Genomic DNA, 18415 nt, shown 5'->3' on the forward strand with positions numbered 1-18415 from the left:
AAGCCTCCCCTGTCTTTCTGAAATACAAATAGTCTGAAGATGGTTGCTGGAAGGGAATTGGCAATTCTGTGTCAGGACACACCATAGAGAGAAAGAGCAAGTGTTGAAGCACAACGATAGAGGGAAGAGGAGAATGTACATCCTCATTTGGTGTAAACAGTCTTTCATTTCTGGTTTGGGTTCTGGCACCTAAAAGTGTAGTCTCGCCTAGGTAATTTTGTTTATAGTTTGGTGCCACTTAGGCTCCAAAGGGCTACTAGAAGCATATACAGCGATCATTCTCCAGACCAAATTCTTGGTGTTATTTTACTGTGTAAACTGAAAGAGGGGGGAAAAAATCAAATACTAAGTAAGTTTTAAAATTGTTGGTTTGTATTGGAACTTTAATTCGCTTAAACAGAGCTGTGTTTCAGAGATCTGTACTACAAACAAGAGGCAAACGTCACAGAAGTAAATATTGACATGGTGGGTGAAATCACCCGTAATTAAAAATTTGTGAATATACCATTGAGTGAATATACCAATGATCACAACTGGAGGATCTTTTATTAATCATTCAGTCTTTTGCTCTGGTAAGAATCAGAACTACTTTCTTCAGAGAATGTTCCCAGTTAGCTGGGATGCATCTACATGTTGATCGACACAAAGTCATTAAAGGAGTGCCTCTTCAGATCAAAACCATCTGCAGGTACCCATTCACAGTAGTTTTTACAGTAAATATATTTGTTATCAAAAGGATTTTATTTGAAAGTGTGTTTAATTGGTCCATATTGTGTTACATTGACAGAACTCAAGTATTTAACTTCTTGATATTGATCCCCATTTACCACTAGGATATTTTAATCAGGACTATTTACAGCTGCACAGTATTTCACTGAAAAACACTGGTAATCTGGTAAGTCTAACACCACATATAGCATCTCTGACCAAAATCTGTTTTTTCTACATTTGCTTTTTCATAATTTACCTTTGAGGTTATCATCTGAAACAAACTGAACAGTGAAAGTGTCGGAAGTCCAGGTAGCAAGGATTTATTTAAGGTACTAGTGCAATGACAGGTGATTCTTATTCAGACTAGTTTCCAAGCCAGATGTAGTAAAATCGGTGTTTAGATATGTTGTTATATTCTAATTAAAATACACAATCTGAAGTAAAAAGTTGGGTTTTATTGATGATTATATCAATGGTCTTCTTTGTCCCCCTTCCTGTTTGTGTATATATATGTAAAAATGTACAAGATACATGTTTACTTCTATATTTTAACAGGAATAAAAGCTGTTGTGTGGGCACATACTAAAGCAAACCCAGAACAGATTTCATTTTCACTTTTGCTCAGCTGTTTGGTACAGTGAAAAATTCCAGCTTCTGTTTAAACACAGGAAGATTAAAGTGCAGAGTGAGCTTTTGCCTGGGGTATTTATAAATAAGGTTAAGCAGTTCCGTGTTGATGAATTTTGAGGATTCCTGAATACTCTTTGTGGGTACACACATTCAAACAACAGCACTACTTGGAGCTGACTTGTATAGCTGCATCTTCTTCTGTGTTTTAACATCTCCTTTGGATGAAATTACAGAAGGTGGTAAGACAAAGCTAAAAGTGGAAGGATTTGAAACCTTGATTGTGTTCTGCTCAAATGGAAAGAGTGATTGAACAGAGAACATAGATAAACAGACAGAAATAACGTCCTTGCCAGATGGGTTACCTGCATGTTGGACTTCAAACTCCATTATCTATTTTAAGAATGAAGGAAAAAGGAAAACTGTTTCTTGAGAGGTGCAAGAGTATTTTATTTTATAATGACTCAATAGTTGGAAAAGCTGAGAGGGCATTTTTTCCGATAGAATTGAAAAGTTTCAGAGATGGGAGCAAGGAAATGATGAAAGGGGTTGTGGAGAAATTAGGAGAAAAAAAAAATAATCAAGTCTACTGATTTAATTGTGTTTTTTATTGGTTTTATAATTTGCTTTCAGTAGAATGTTCCGAAAAATCAAAATACTTCGCTAAGTATTTTGTAATAGAATTACATTACATAATGTAATTACAAAAAACAGTGAAAAATGGTTTGTTTTTAACATTTAGGGAAAAAATAGTATTTCTAATGTTTTCAGTCCATCTCTACTTTGCCAAAATTATTTTTTTATTATTTCTGAATTTCTAGTAATTTCAGTCTTCTTTAAGAATTATATTTCTCCAATAAACTTTTTTTTTTTCCAAAATATCTTCTCCAAATACTAAGGCTATATGCTTTCATATATCCCCAGAGTATTTAAAGCCAAGATTTAAATAGGATAGAATTATGGGAAAGGCCATGATTAGTCTGCTGAATTATCTGTGAGATGAGAACAGGTTCTGCAAGCAGATCAGTTGAATATCTGACTTAAATGAACAGATAATACATGCAGCCTTTGGAGAGACGCTCACCTGAGACAGTGCTAGGCACTACCAAGTTGTAAGGAAACACAAGTAACATGAGTTTAGCAGGTCAAATCCAACAACAGTTGCAAATGTCCGGTGCAGTTTGACCAGGCAGTGACAGCTGATAACACTTAATAGCTTACACAAGTTCTCAATTCACAGAAAAAAATGAAGCCTACAGGATTACAGTGAAAACCTGTGGATCTGATTGAGGAAGTCTATGGAAAGGATTAATTTAGTGCTTTGGTACATTAGCTTGTGGTGTGCTCCATATTGAAGCTTTGTGTATGAATATTTGTAGTTCTCAGTGGACACATACTAGTATGTTCTGGTATAACAATTTACACAAAATTATGTGGCGACTAGCTGTCTTCCCTTCCTATTAAAAAAAAAAAAAAAACCAACAAAAACAACAAAACAAACCAAACCAAAACAAAAACCCCATAACCAACGAAACAAAACAAAACAAAAAAAAAAACAAAACCAAAACAAAACCCCAAAGACTGTATTATCCTAGATGGGCTGAATCTTCACACTAATCCTAAAAAATCCAAGTACCTGTGCAGCATTTTTCAGAACACTTGCTATAGGTTGGTAGCTCAATCTAAGATTCAGTGAGTGACACTGTCTTCTTGTGAAAATGTCTCAATATGACTACATTTTTTCTCATTTTGTAACTGTTTACATTTCAAGTGTTCTTGTTGCTAGGGAAGAGAGAGATGTCCTCTTTTCTTGATTACCAACCTTTCAAGTGGCATTCTAGAAAGATAAAGTGCTTTTGTGAGACTGTAATAATTAACTTTCAGGACATTCTTGAAATTGCTTGCCTGTGTCACCTTTCTAGTAATTCCTTCTTTGAGAAAGATTAGATTCCCCTATTTATGTTTGTTGCAGAACTGTGGTTGATAATTTCATATTCTTCCCTACCATCCTTATTTACCTGTGAAATAATTCCTGGAGGGAGCATACTTGGAAGAAGATTATCAATGTGTCACCGTAAATTTTGGACATTGCCTCAGAGCACTTTTCCCAGTATTTCCTTTCTAGATACTGAAAAGATTTGTTGTTAAGAGTATTAAAATATGTATCTACAGATCCACATATTTTAAGTAATTCTTGGTTTTATGTTTGTTTAAGTAAAAATAAGTTATATTAATCATGCACTTTAAAGAGTAGGCATGGTTTGCATTGTGTTCAGATAAACATGTAAGCCTTTGGATGCTTATCAGCATTTTCTGGATGTTTTGAGTGTACAGAACTAGAAAGAAAATCTCTCACACAAAACATCCATTCAGGCATTGTAACTGTATCTCCAAAGCAGAACTGTGCAGTGCCAGGCTGGACACTTGTGTTCTTTTTGCTTTCTTTTGTTGTTGTTGTTTGGGGTTTTTTGCACTTGATGAAGCACAGTGGACTTGGAAAGTATAAAAGGCTGAGTCATGCCACCACAGCACCAAACATCTGTGGCTTGCAGTGAGTTATCATGTGGAGATAGGTCAGCAAATGTGTGAAAACTGCGTGCTTTAGATTGCATTTCATTACCGTCAATTTTAGAACCATTATATAAGTACTTGCGAATGGATTGTTTGTTTTAATACACTGTATTCAAATTATATTCACGATATATTTCAAATTCTATCTTTTCATTGTTAAACATCTGCAAGATAATTGTTTGATGTGATACGTAAAGAACTCACAGTATAAGTCAGATAGCATGTGTAGCTGCATGCTTTACTTTTAAATTGACAATGTAGGTGTAAATTGTCCATGAAGTTTAGGCTCAGATAGTTTTCCTGTTGACCTGTTGAACATCAGAATGATAAGAAAGAAAAGGTTTTTTGGCACACATACTACAGAATTGCTGCCTCACTGATGAGATGCTGGGTGTGGACAACCCTGGTTCTGTTACAGACATCTTGGAAAAATCAGCAATTTTAAGTTTTTCTTGTCCTTTTGTAGCCATTTGAGTAAACTTTTCAGATTCATGTGCATGTATCTAGAGTCAGATCTTTTGCTTGAAATTGCTGATTATTCTTTTTGCCAGGCTCTTATTCTATGCAGTCTTTCCACAGTGAAAGAGGAGAGTATCCAAAGTACAGTATTTTATACTTTTAACTGATTATTTATTGTAGGTAAGCAATTAATCAGAAGACAGAAAGCCATGTTCAGGCAGAGTGCTACTTCCAGATCGTATGTTGCAGTGTGGTGGCCAGTTTTTTAGGCCCCCAAATCACAATATTAAGATAGCAGTCTGGAGAACTGATTGTATTAACTACTACTGATGCTGAACTAGAATTTGAAATGTTGGCATAGCAAATACAAACAGTATAGGCTGACTGGCTACTTTTTTATCTGTATTATGTTTTTTAGGGGGAAGTCCTACAGTGGGCAAGATAAGACCTTTCCTCTATTTTGTGCAAAAGTCACTTTTTTTGTGATGGGCTAACATTGCTTGAGTGCCATGTATATTTCTATTGTAAATATATTTTATAAGTTACATTTCTTATCTATGTTAGTTTCATTACTTACTGTAGAAACATAAACATTTGCTTATTGTCTTGTTTATGTTGGCATGATTTACATTTCCAAATACTAATTTCACTTTGTCCTTAACCCCCCTAAATATTATTCAATTTCTAAAAAACATGGAGCCCTATCTTCAGTTCTGTCATTAAGTCACCTTTGTTCTAAGCCTGCCTCTAAGCAGTAGGGCACATTCATGCAGAGATAAAGTCAAAGCCATGAGCTATACAGCCTGCACCTCCAAGAACGCTGTGTAGTGTAGTTGGTCAGTGCTTAAAAGTCTGTCATGTGTTTACAGCTCTTTAATTATCTTTTGAAATTATATGTGCAGAGCTTAATTTCATTTGTTAGTCAGAGGAGAAGATTGAACCAGCTGGTAATAAATTGTTACAGAAAGACATTTCAGTAGCACAAATGGCCAAGTACATAACTGATGTGAAGTTGATAGTGCCTGATACTGACTTAAACCAATTCTAGACTGATTTTTATGAGAGGTTACCTGCCTTACTTTTGTAGGCTGTGTTAAGTAGAAGAAGTACCAATTAGTTTGTTGAAATGTTTAGATTTGGGGGAAAAGGAAGCGCATGGTATAACTTCATAACAAAAGGTAGATTTGATAGGGTTGCAGACGTATGTATATTTGTTTCCACCATAGCTTTATATATTTCTTCCCTTACCCTAGTATCTGGCTTCTGTGTAATTTTTTTGTGCATTTTATTCTTGGAGCACTGATGAGAATTAAAAATGCCATTATTCTCATTTTACAGATTAGGAATGGAGATATTATGACAAGGCCCAGATCCTCAAAGAAATTAATGTGCTAAATTCCTTATTCTTCATGTTAGAATTGTGTACCTTCCTGCTTTAAGAGGAAAAGGGCTCTACAGTTTGTTGAGAAACAAAGAATTAAGCATAACACTTTAGAGTAAGAAGTGACAGAAAGCTCTAAACCATATTTGCACTTATGAGAACCAGAAAATTCAGCAGTCTCTTATCACAGTTGTGTGAAGTTGAAGTTCACTTTACTTATTTTCAATTTTGTAACTTCCATATTGAATTTAGAGTGGTGCACAGGGATACCTTTTCCCCCTTTCTAAATAAAGAAATAATTGAATAAATAAATAAATAAATAAATAAATAAATATCACTGGATACTGTTCTACATTCACAAACAACTAATACCATGGTGATAGTCTGAAAAGAGTTAAAAATAATCACTTATGCAAGGTTCCTAGGAAATAACGCTATTTGTGCTTACTTTTTATTCCTTTGTGTCTCTCACGCATTTTCCTGTTTATCTTTATGGAATTGTACCACTATATGTAATTTTCTCAAATTTATATATTTGGTCTCCTTCACTGAAATATGGTCCAAATCAGTTATATCTTTGGTTAGCTGCAGCTGTAGAAACACACACCTGAAACACAGGGAGTGAAGGAAATAGCAAAGGCTTCCTCCTTCTCTGGTATTGCTGTCTAACATAAATTCTGTAGTCTGAAATCACTGGCAATACCAGTGTGCTCTTGTCCTTTGGATTATTGTAGTAATTACTTAGACATTTAAAAAAGCCCAGCGACCTTGAATACACAGTTTGGGTGTAACAGTTATTTCCTGAGTTATTTCTTCGCTCTCTCCTAAATCTCTGTCATTCTGTAGTAAGTTTCTGTAATGTTCTCATTAACTCCAATTTTCTCTGCAAGTGGTTTTATTACTGGAGCATGTAATGGTTACCAGAGCACACATTTTTTTTTCTTTGTTTTGTTTCTTTTTTAAACAATGTTTCTTCAGTGAGCAAACAATTTACAGGACATTCTCTCTGGGAATAAACTCTAAAAAGTATATGCTATCAGATATGGGACTAAATTATTTCCATTTAAGACAGCAAGTTAGGAAAGGCCAGTCAACCCAGACAAAGACTCTTTGTGTATCAAATTCTGCTCAGGCAAATTTATCTTTCTTTAAAAATCCTGTATGAATACAGGTTTAGTGTGCAGACTACATTGTCATCTTGTCTTTTAAAATAAAGTTCAGCAGGTAGTTATGTATCAAGAATTAAACTACCTTCTTTAATCTGTGGTCAATATTTTACCCCACTCTTAAGATGATTCTTAGAAATGAAAAAAAAAAAAAAAATACAACTTTTTTGTAGTTTCCTCCTTCAAAATTTCCAAGACACTAACCATCTATATGGTGTCCATGCTGAAAAAAATAGAGAAGGGGATTGATTCCTATTGAAAAGTTAGAAGAAACAATAGTTGAACAGTAATGCAGACCTCAATTTATGCCTGTTGAAATTAAGTTCACAGTATAATTTTTCTTTAGATTAGATAAAGACATGCTAATAACACTTCATCTCCTTGGAGAGATGTTTGCATTATTTCATATATAAATTAAGAGAGAAAGCCAGGAAATTCAGTATATTTGGATGTTTCATCATACTGGTTTTTGTTTCTAATGTTTTAGTTTGTTTGCTAAAAAAGAAGACCAAAATTGATGTATTCTCCCTACTGATGTAAGCTGCTATTTGAAATAGTAAGTTGCTTGCCTCCTCACCCAAATATTTACTCTTTTTTCTTTCTTTTTTTTTTTTTTTTTTAATTTTAAGGCTTGATCCTATTAAAGTCAATATTAAAAAATCTGATTAATTTGAAAAATAATTTGTTCAAGATTTATTTTCTTTTTATTTTCTTTATTTCTTCTCATACAGTTTTACATTTTTTATGAGTTCTGGTTTTGTCTGACATCATGTTATAAAGGTACCAAATAAAAGGCCAGTGGCTTTGTGGTTCTATGCAAGATTGAAAAGGATAAATCTCTGCTATAGGTTTTCTGTGGGAAAATGAATAGAACTATAGGCTCTATTCTTCCCCTCGCGTATGCTGGTAAACTCAATTTACCTCACAGGGACGCTGGGCATCCAGGCTTGTAGGAAAATGTGGAGCTGATATGGCAAAAGATTGCTAACTCACTGCTGTCACCTCTTGTCCAGTCCCTTCTCTCTTTCCACACCCATTCATTTTATGGCTGTCTGATATACAGTGACATGAGTAGGCAAATCTTGCTGCACTGATACTGTGAAATTCTCTTAATTTATAACATAACTGTTTCTTACAAAACCAGACCTCTGAAGAAACAAAAGTAAAGAGAGGATTATGTTTTCTCTCTGCTTACAGGCACCAAGTCACATTTATAATTAGCCTGGTAAATTGATTAGAATATATAACCTAAGCATCAAATGGAAGTGTTGAACTCATTAAAGAGCTTTCATTTTAATTGCAAAAAATATATTAAAAAAAAACCCAAACAAACAAAAAAACATAAACAAATAAACATGAGATGAACTCACAAGATGAATGTTTCCAAACTGGACCAAATAATGGTAATTATCCTGAACAGTCTTGTCACATACTGAGATAAAAATCAGTTTTAAAATCTGTAAAAGCAGTTGAGCCATGATTTCTGGGTGAAAAATAAAAAGCCTTTCCTGACTGAAAACAGCTTGTGGCTAATGAGATATGAGCTTGTCAGTTCTACTGGAAAGCAGTATTGGCCCTTCACAAAGCATTGCAAAAACAAATTGTGGTAGAATATACTTAACTATAGCTCCATCTAGTCAAAACAGGTGAAATAATTTTGCTAACAAAGCTTCCTCAAATGAGCAGAGGGGCTAGGATACAGTATGGTGACAGTGATATCTAGATGCTGCCTTCTTTTTACAATAGCTTCATTGCTTATTATAATCTATCTTTGTATAACCTTTCACTGTTTTCCAATGACTCTCTTTGCTTTGCCTTCAGATACAAGAGAATTGTAATGTGGCCCATCAGTACTTTTTTTGGTTTTCCCTTCTTTCTTTATTAGTATACTCCATACACAGTAAAGTTCTTTGGCTTGCCTCAAGATTTGATCATGGAACAAAATGTAACTGTATATACTGTATTAGATATATATGTGTCTGATTGACCTGACCTGCCAGTGGAGTATAGAAGTATCATTGCCAACAAGTTCTTGTGAAGAAAGCAAGCAAACTTTAATACTTACTAAGTAGTATTTGAGGGAGGGATTTCTCTTTGACCCAAATTAAAATTCATGTGAAAGATACAACTTTGACCCCCCTCTCCTGTTCCATTTTACCTTCTTACCCACTCCTTGCCCCCAGTTTACACTTCCACCTTCTGTTTCTTCAACGATATGGAATAATTCCCATATTCCTGGCACTGATCAGCCTTCTGCTTGTCTCTGCATTCTCTAAAAACTGACATGCAGCAAAAACATGGAGTGAATGTAGGTGTGTACCTTCAAGAGAGCCCTGGCTTTTGCAAGTCCAGTGTGCCACCATCATCATGTAACCTCATATGACATTTTTTCTCCTGGAGCATCTCCTAAACCAAGTATCAGTATCTGCCCTTAGTACAAGTACCAGATTTGGACATCTTTTCCATACCTGCGACCTGAAATAAGGGATTACTTGTGCTATTGTAAAATGTACTGCTAAGGTTTCTGGAGTAGCGTGTAGTGTCCTGGCTGCTTGTGTTCAAGGAACAGAAGGGCTGCCAAATTTTTCCGAGAATAGACAGGCCATCCCATGAGAGGCAAATAAAACTTCTTGGTTTGTTCAGCTAGCACAATGCATGCTAGAAGGTGATGTATCTGGGAAGTGCTTAATGCACTGATAAGCAGTGAGGGAAGTGCTTAGAGGTTTTCCACTGGATGTTGAAATTTAACATATAATTAATTATTATTAAGTCATATGCTACGCTCTTTATTCCTTTCTCTCATGCGTACTGACCATATAGGAAATATACTGTAGTCAAGAACAGTTTAATTCAGTATTGTTTGCTGTTGCTATGAGTGCAATTTTGTTACTGCCATCATCATTTTGGGGTTTCAACAAGATAAATTAAGCACGATGAAAGAATTTTTGTATTTGTGACATTAGTGAGTCCGAGTCAGAAATTAAAGAGATTTAGGTGGACTTGGATTCATTCCTCAAATCTGGAAGTTGTCTTAAAATTCTTCAGTCTGCTGTATTTTTGATGTTACTTCTTGATGCTGTCCAAAATTTGCACACCCAATATATAAAAATTTTGATAAATAGACATTTACATATGTTTAAAATTAATTTGATTAGAAGGGAACTATGATTAGATGGGGAAAATAGAAATTATCTCAAATCATTTGTAGAATAAGGATGTGTTATTTGGCAGTATATATGCAAAACCAGAAGATACATGTGATTTAAACAATATATTCAATGAAGTAAAAAAATTTTCATCCATTAAAGCAAGGGAAAGCTTTTATTTTATCACTGTTTTGAGCTTCTGTTTCCCATAAGTACATTTCTCTGTCACTTATCAGCAGCAGTATGGGCTGAAATGAGGTGAGAAAGAAGTGGAAACACGTATAAAACATTTTTTTAAAAAATCATTTTTGTATCTTTTAATCCAAATCTTTTTACAAGTTGAATAAGCATAATTATTTCTTTTATGTAGATTGGTTAGCAAAGCATAGATTAAATGGATTGCCTGATGTCATGTAAGAAGTCAGTGGTAGATTTAGGAATGTTTTTCAAATATTTGCAAAATCTCAGTTTGAAAAATTCATGGAATTATGTCTGACAGCCATCACTACCATTAAAGGAAATATGAATATTACTTTCTAGCTAAGTTTTCTTCCTTAACAGGAAATTTTATCATGCTCTATTACAAAATAAAGCTTCATTAGGAGGGAATTTGTTTTCAATATATTTATAAATGAATATGTGATCAATTTAACATTTTCATGAGTTCTTAAATTACAATTAGATCTGGAAAAAGGTAACCATAATCTTTAAAGTCTTTTTGACTGCTGTAAGGCCTTTGACTTGTAATATCATGACATCCTGAGCAATAACCAAAGCTTGTTCAAAACTGACCTTACAAGCATTAAGGAGGTTAGAACTGTTTGAAAAAAAGGGGTAAAAGTGTAATGATAAATAAGAATTCTCCATTGAACAGTCATGTTTCTATGTGTTTGTCTGCATAGGGAAGTGTGGTTGGTACTATACTATTTAGATGGTTTCCACAGTTGTTCTGTAGAAACAGCTTGGGAAACACAATTTATTGCTAGCAGTGTTTGTAGATGCCACAAAGACTGTGGATATATGAAATAATGAAGAGCACAGGTCACTGGGCTCAGAGAAAGATATTGTCATGGTTTGAGTCTGGTTGGCAGCCAAACACCATGCAGCCACTCTCTCCCCCTTCTCTTCTGGCAATGAGAAGGGACAGATGATCCAGGCTTGGGATTCAAGATAGGATCAGGAGGGGAAAATCACCCATTATGGTCATGGGCAAAAAGCAGACTCGTTAGGGGAAGAAAAAAAGAGCATATATTTATTACAGACACTAACAACACGTAACAGAGTAGGACAGTGAGAAGCATTGCCACATCTTGAGAACACCTTCCCCCCACCCCTCCCTTCCTCCCAGGCTCAGCTCTGCTCCCGATATCTCTACCTCCTCCCTGCAGTGGTGCAGGGGCAGGGAATGGGGGGGTGCAGTCAGTGCTTCCACTTTCTTCATCTTCGGAGGGGGGAGCTTCTGGAACTTGTTCCCCCTGCTCCATCGTGGTCCCCTTCTCACAGGACACAGTCCTTCACAAACCCACTCTGACATGAGTCCCTCCCACAGGCCGCAGCGTTTCCTTACACTGCTCTGGCGTGGGACACCAACTTCCTCCAACTGGAGTCCCTCCCATGGGCTGCAGCCCCTCCTGTGCTGCTCTGGTGTGAGACACCCCCGCATGCTGCAATCCTCCCAGTGCTGAACTACAACAGCGGGGCTACTTTTTCCCACAAGGTCCCAGCCTTCTTCGGGCACAGACACCTTGATCATGCAGGCAAAAAAACACAAGCTGTAAATCAGTGTCTGCTCCTCCATAGATCTTCATGGGTGGCAGGGGGGGGCGCCCTGCCGTCTCACCACAGGATACAGGGGGGTCTCTGCTCCGACATACCCCCCCCTCCTTTCTTCCTCCGTTCCTCCACTGACCTTGGTGTTCATGCAGCTGCCGCAACTCCTTCTCACAAGTCCGACTCCTCCTTACCACATCCCTTCTTAAATATGTTATCGCAGAGGGGCAGCCAATTGGCTCAGTTTTCGTGGTGAGATGGATCTGACTTGGAGCTGGGGGAGCTTCGAGAAGCTTCTCACAGGGGGCTATCCCTATAGCCCCCTCCCCTGCTACCAAAAAAAGCCTACCACTCACTCAAACCCAGGACAGATATGTTTTAGTGTAGTGAAACATAGGGGCATACATCTAAGAACTACAGGAGGAGAACTAGAATGAGGGGTTGTCTTTGGATCAGTGTCTGAGAAAAAACACGGTCATCATGGTAGACCATCAGTCAAACTTGGGTCCCCATCTGACCCTGTGGCTCTGTTGAACTCATTTAGGTGTGCAAACAAGCATATGAAGTGCTGGTAGGGAAGTAGCATCACCTCTGTATCTCCTTCTGTGACTGCTACAGTGGGGTTTCCAGGTTTGGGCTCCACGCTTCAGAAAAAAGATAACAAATTGAAGAGGGCACAGAGAAGAGCCACAGACTAATTAAGGGATTAGAAAAATATGATTTCTACAGAAAGACTTAGTATCTCAGTTTATTTAGATTACCAAAGAGAAGGTTAATGGGTGATATGATCACAGTATCTAATGTCTACAAAAGAAAGACAAATTTTATAACAGAGGGCTCTTCAGAGCAGGGAAAAATATATAACAAGAGCTGTGGATGCTAGGTGCTGCAGTGAAACCATTTCAGACTAGGAGTAAAATTCTCTTTTCTTGTTTAAACAATGATGACCATTGCTCTCTGAAATAAGTTACCAAAGGTGCTGCTAAGTTTTCCATTGCTAGACTTCTTAAGGCAGAATGCTTTAGGTAGAGGATATTGTCTTGTTCAATCTCTGCTCACAGAGTTAAGGAAGGAATTAAAAAATGGGAGTTTAATAACTATATTAAGAACTATTCATACTAAAGAAACACGGTGGTAGCACCCAGTTGAAGTGATGATGAAAACTGTGTTTCTTTTGACCCACTGTCCTCAGTCTGGCAGGGCCTTTATGCTTGCCTTCTTCTTGTAAGGCTCATCACTAAGCATCCTTTATTTAATGGGACTATTTCCATGGATCAGAACCAGTGTACTCAGTGCTGGGAGTATGCATGTTTTGTTGTTTGTTTTTGTTGTTGTTGTTGTTGTTGTTGTTGTTGTTGTTGTTGTTGTTGTTTTTTCCAGTGGTAATAAGTAATCCCAGGCATAAAAGTTTTTCCAAAGCAGGTCCCCTGAGGAATGTTGTAATTCCAGTTGTGGTGGCCTCTGGCCGTGGGTGGCTGCTCTTCAGTGGGCATCTGCTGCCCCGCAGCCCGGCAGTGGTACCTAGACATGGCTGAGAACACCTTGGCCTGGGTTCCTCATCCCACTGAACGCTTGCATGGGCTGGCAGCTTTGCTGGCATGCTTCCTGGGCACACGCTACTTACCTATTTAACAGAGGTGAGGCCTCTCCCACAAAATACTGTCAGTACCCCCAGGAATCAGGTCTAATCTTTAGTGGTGTAATCCCACTTCTTTGAAACTTATAATGTTGTGTTAAATGACACAATGTTGATGCTTGCTTTAATATTCATCTATCTGGTACAGGCTTTTACAACCTTCTCTAGTGCTTTCAGCCCCAAAGTTCCTACTTCAATAATCCAGGTTAGATGCTGATGCAAACAGTAAAGTAAACCTCATAAATGTTTCTCTGTCCTAGTTTTCCCATCGCTTACTAATAATTTAGGTTTTAATTAAGAGTTGTGCAGTATGCATACTTTCTGTCTTACTTTGTCTATTTTTCTCTGTTTCACACAGACTCCCTTCTTTCTACTTGGGCTAGTTTCCAGATTAAGTGGTTTGTTTTCTCTGTACCTCTTTCTCCACTTCAAGCTTCCTATGAAGCTATATGCATCTTCTCTAGATCCACAAAGCTTCCATATTGGTAAGGGATAGGAAGAATGCTTTGGTTTCACTTCTGTATGCTAGATTAATTGTTGCTTCCAAAACATCAGCATGTGGTAGTGTGCCCAGAGAAAATAAAGTTCTTCTGACATCTTCCAGATCATGGCATCTACAGTTTCCATTTAAATGGTTGATTGGAAAGGTTTACCTACTAGCCACTTTTCTGGTCAAACAAGTGTCTGATTTGACAATCATTAACATATGATAGACTGCATATACACTGACAAGTTCATGATAAGAATTATAATATCAGAAAAACAATATAGGGTAATTAGGGGGAGATCTCCAAAATCACGTTAATAGGGTCCTAAATCATTACAGCACTTCTTTATTAAGCTAACTTTCATTCCTAGTCTTTAATGTAAATGACCAATTTCACTGTGCTAATCTCTGGCACTAGGTTCTGTTTAATACTTCTTGTATGCAAAAAATATTTTAGCCCACAGAGCCTCTTGTCCACAACTCATACTTTAGAAGGTTATTTCTTTGGTAAGATGCCTGTAATTTAGTGGAAGTAATAACAGGCTGTGTGCATTTTTCTGGATTTTTAAAATTCTAATTTAAGCGATAAGCAATTTATGCAATATCTTGAGGTTGCTTGACACACTGGAATTGAAAGAGGAGAAATGGAAGGAAATGACAAATCTTTTCTGTTTTCTTTTTTTTTTTCCCATCCTTGTTTATGATTTTTCACTCATCAAGTATTTCTCAGCATGTGGTTTTCAAGAACCAGGGTTTGATTAATGAAGTGTCAGATACAGAGGATGTCATGAGAATTTTGGCATTTATTGTTTGCACCATTTAAATTATCCATGGTGTTTTCAATATCCTTTATTTTTTATTTACTATATCTGTTATCTTGTTGATAGTAAATACCCTCCTATAGTAAATATCAGTACATAGTAAATTTTGATCTTTAGATATCTGCAGTAAGTTGATATTTACAGAAAAATTATACCAGTTATTCAGATTTGCATTTTTATGAAAATCCCCTATTTATTTAATTATTTTAAGACAAGACAGTGGTTAGTGTTATACTACCTAAACACTAATGGTTTCAGTGACATAGATGTTTATGTAGCAGGCCTAAGGCCATCAAAATTATTTTACATAGGGAAATAGACAGCTATCAAAGTCTGGCTAGAAGTATATTTTTATGAATAATAGCAGGTCAAATAATACTTCAGTTGTTAATATTTTATTTAGTAATTCCTTACTCCGGTCATCTGAAAACCTGTATACTAGATAATAGACTTCTATATTATGTCTTCCATATAGAAGACATTCCTCAGTTTTATTTAGGTGGGAACAACTCTGATGAGAGCCACTAAAATAGGATTTCTCTGTGAAGGTTTTGTGCTGGATTTGTGGTTCCATATTGTTATAATTAGTAGATACTCTATATAGAATTTCCTTGATGCATTTAGAACATGACTATGAGCTTGTTCACTCATGCAGGACTGTAGAGATTTTCACTTCTGACACATCCTACTTGAGTGTCAATCTCAGCATTATATTTCTTATGCTAACAGCTCTACCTACCCTTGAGCACTTCTTGTATTAATAGAACCTGTATAAAAGGAGGGGAAGATGCATATTTTCAATTTAGACTATTGGATTATCTTTATTTTGTGTTGTATCCTTGAATAAATTAATATATATCCCAGATAATGTCTTGCTTATTACTGAAGAACTTTTCTTTCCCCACCCATGTTAAAAATTACTTCCATGTTTTTACTGTGCTCACTTGTTGCGATACTGTTTGTCAGAATGTGTTGTGCTGTTTGACAAGGGCTGTGTAATTCTCACAATACATAAACACTTTAGTCTAACTATGCCATTGAAAATGCTTGTGATTCAGGAACCTGGGTGTTACTGCTACTGCATTGTGTAAAGGTATTTGGAAATCTTCCCAGTGACTCCTCAGCAAGCACTTAATGTGATTCATAATCTTCTGGGATAGAATCACAGGTGTGAAAGAGACCTACTACATCATCACTTCCAGTTTCACATGAGATCAGGTTATATTCCCTCAACAGAGGATGCATTGATTATTAGATTCACACTACATTTGATCTCCAATAACTTTCCAAACCTGGCAGGAGAGACATCATCCTGAGAGTTCTTTAAAAGACATAAAAAGAAACAGGGAATCAAAGCTGTCCTGTCCCTTTAAAAATCCTATGCGGATTTTTCTGTTACACTTTTGGTGATGTTTTCAACAGCCATTCAACTATATTAACTGTAGGGAGGCATCTATGTAGATATGTAGCACATGAGCCCTATGCAGTCGTATTCTGGATATATGGGTATGTCTGAGGAGATAAAATTACAGAGTATTTCTTTGGATCTAATTAGTATGACTTACAGGAGGGAAAAAAGAGAGCGTAAAAAAATCCCTATTTCTTAATTAATCTCTTTCTCATATACAGAGAATATATTGCAAATATAATTTTTTCCAATTTATTGTACTACCTTTCTTTGGTCAGAATAGATTACACTGAATTCAGGCTCTGTCATCTGTGGGAAGTTGCTGCAATAAATTCAGTTCTACAACTTAAATCTTTTCTTTTTTTCTCTTACTCTCTTCCCTTCTCCATCCCTCCCCTCCCTCCTCAGGCAGCCAAGGGCAGTTTCCACTTACACAGAACGTCACGGTTGTTGAAGGGGGAACAGCAAATTTGACCTGCAGGGTCGATCAAAATGATAACACCTCCCTCCAGTGGTCAAATCCAGCTCAACAGACACTGTACTTCGATGACAAGAAAGGTAAATAATTTCCTAAACTTGCAGTTCTGCATCATTTTTTTCTAAGAAATAATGTTTAAAATAATTTCCCTTTAATATTTTAATGTGAAAATATTTGCTAGGATTATATGTTTTCAGCTATAGTTATATAATCCTTTTTGGAGGGGGGTTCACTGAAGTACGTTATTGAGTACAAAATTGTATTTTATTATTAAAGAAAAAGAGTAATATTTTAAATTATCATTTCAAGCTAATTTGGAAAATATTGTTGCAAAATGTCTTGGAAGAGTATTTATGGATGATGAGAGCCTAGCATGGGAAGAAGCAGTCCATAAACCCTGTGACTGGCTTTTATTAGTGTGTGTGTTTGTGTGTATATATATTTTATATATATTTATATGTATGTAATCCCACTATTTGCTTAAAGTGTACTGCAGTTTGGTTGTTAGTGCAATACGCAGTTACTGTAGTAGGGGTTCTTAATAGCTAATAAAAATGCTCAGTTTTTGTTTCCTCATTTCTCCAATTATACCATGCACAGATTTTTTAATTTTAGTTAAATTAGAGGGGAAAAAAGATGGAAAATGTCCATTCCTTTACAAAAAGAAGGGCATTATCACAGCAGTAGGATATATTTCTAAGACATTTATCTTAATGTGAAATGAAAAAGTATTACATTTTACATAATAGAATGTTAACGTAAAGATTACATTAGATTCTGTAAAGAAATTAAAACTAAAGTCACAAGAAATAAATTCACCACTTGGCTTCAAAATGCAAAAGCTTTGGTGTTGATTTCAGTGGTACAGAAGTTCAACAGTATTTTATACTTAATTCTACTGCTTGAATTTATTATGAAAGGCGCTACATACTCTAGAACATATTTTAACAACTGCAGTTATTCCTCTGCTTAAAATTAAAGAAGTGCTGTCTAAATGCTTTGCTGAATGATTACAAGACTTTAAAACACCTTGTAGGACTGAAAATGCTTTGTGAATCTATGCACTTCAATAAAAATCTAGTCTAAAACCTGTCATTTTATACCTGCAGAAGCTGCAATCAAAATATGTTTTTTTGCTATTAATATAATAGCTGAATAGAATCTCTTGGTGGTGTTGAAGTGGTTCCTTTCCCTTTTATCTAATTTCCTTTAGCGTGTAATCATTTGATTTGCAATTTCTTTGAAATTATAAGTACCTTTTGAATGTAGGATTGAAGATGAGAGGTTTATAAGGTGCAAACTTTTGAGCTGTAAGTCTAGTTCTGTAAACTTTACTTATATGGACCCTTTTATTTTATCTGTAATTGTTAATGATTTGGGATGGGTAAATAATGTCTGCAAAACTAAAAGCAGAGAAAACTTGTCTGTTGATAGAGCACATCAATACTCACAAAATCTATATCTTTTATAAAATAAGTGACATTTTAAAGGGTGCTGAGAAGGACATGGAAGGACTGCAAATAGATTAATTGGAACTTTGTAGCCATTTTGATGTGAATTGAATTTGCTGTGTACTTTAACTAAATCTGTACTTTTACAATGAATAATTGAAGTTTGTATTACTTTTTAATATAATGAATTGAAGCAACAGAATTTGAATGGTATGCAGCATAATAAGTACTTATAAGCAATTTATATTCCACACAGTAAATGTGAGGAGCTGAAGTGTGTAAATTTAAAGGACTGCACTCTTC

The 18415-nt window shown here is 35.9% G+C and overlaps 1 protein-coding gene across 3 annotated transcripts in view; it reads left to right on the forward strand.

Moving 5' to 3' along the window:
- Positions 1–18415, forward strand: part of CADM2 (cell adhesion molecule 2) — a 684646-nt gene that overhangs the window by 475763 nt on the left and 190468 nt on the right. For all 3 annotated transcript variants that reach the window (XM_042789099.1, XM_042789101.1, XM_042789100.1), the window contains one exon: positions 16592–16741. In XM_042789099.1, coding sequence (XP_042645033.1) covers positions 16592–16741 — 150 coding nt within the window. The remainder of the gene's footprint in view (positions 1–16591; positions 16742–18415) is intronic.

Source organism: Tyto alba, unplaced genomic scaffold (assembly GCF_018691265.1).
Source record: "Tyto alba isolate M040663 unplaced genomic scaffold, T.alba_DEE_v4.0 Super-Scaffold_14, whole genome shotgun sequence".
NCBI lineage: Eukaryota > Metazoa > Chordata > Aves > Strigiformes > Tytonidae > Tyto > Tyto alba.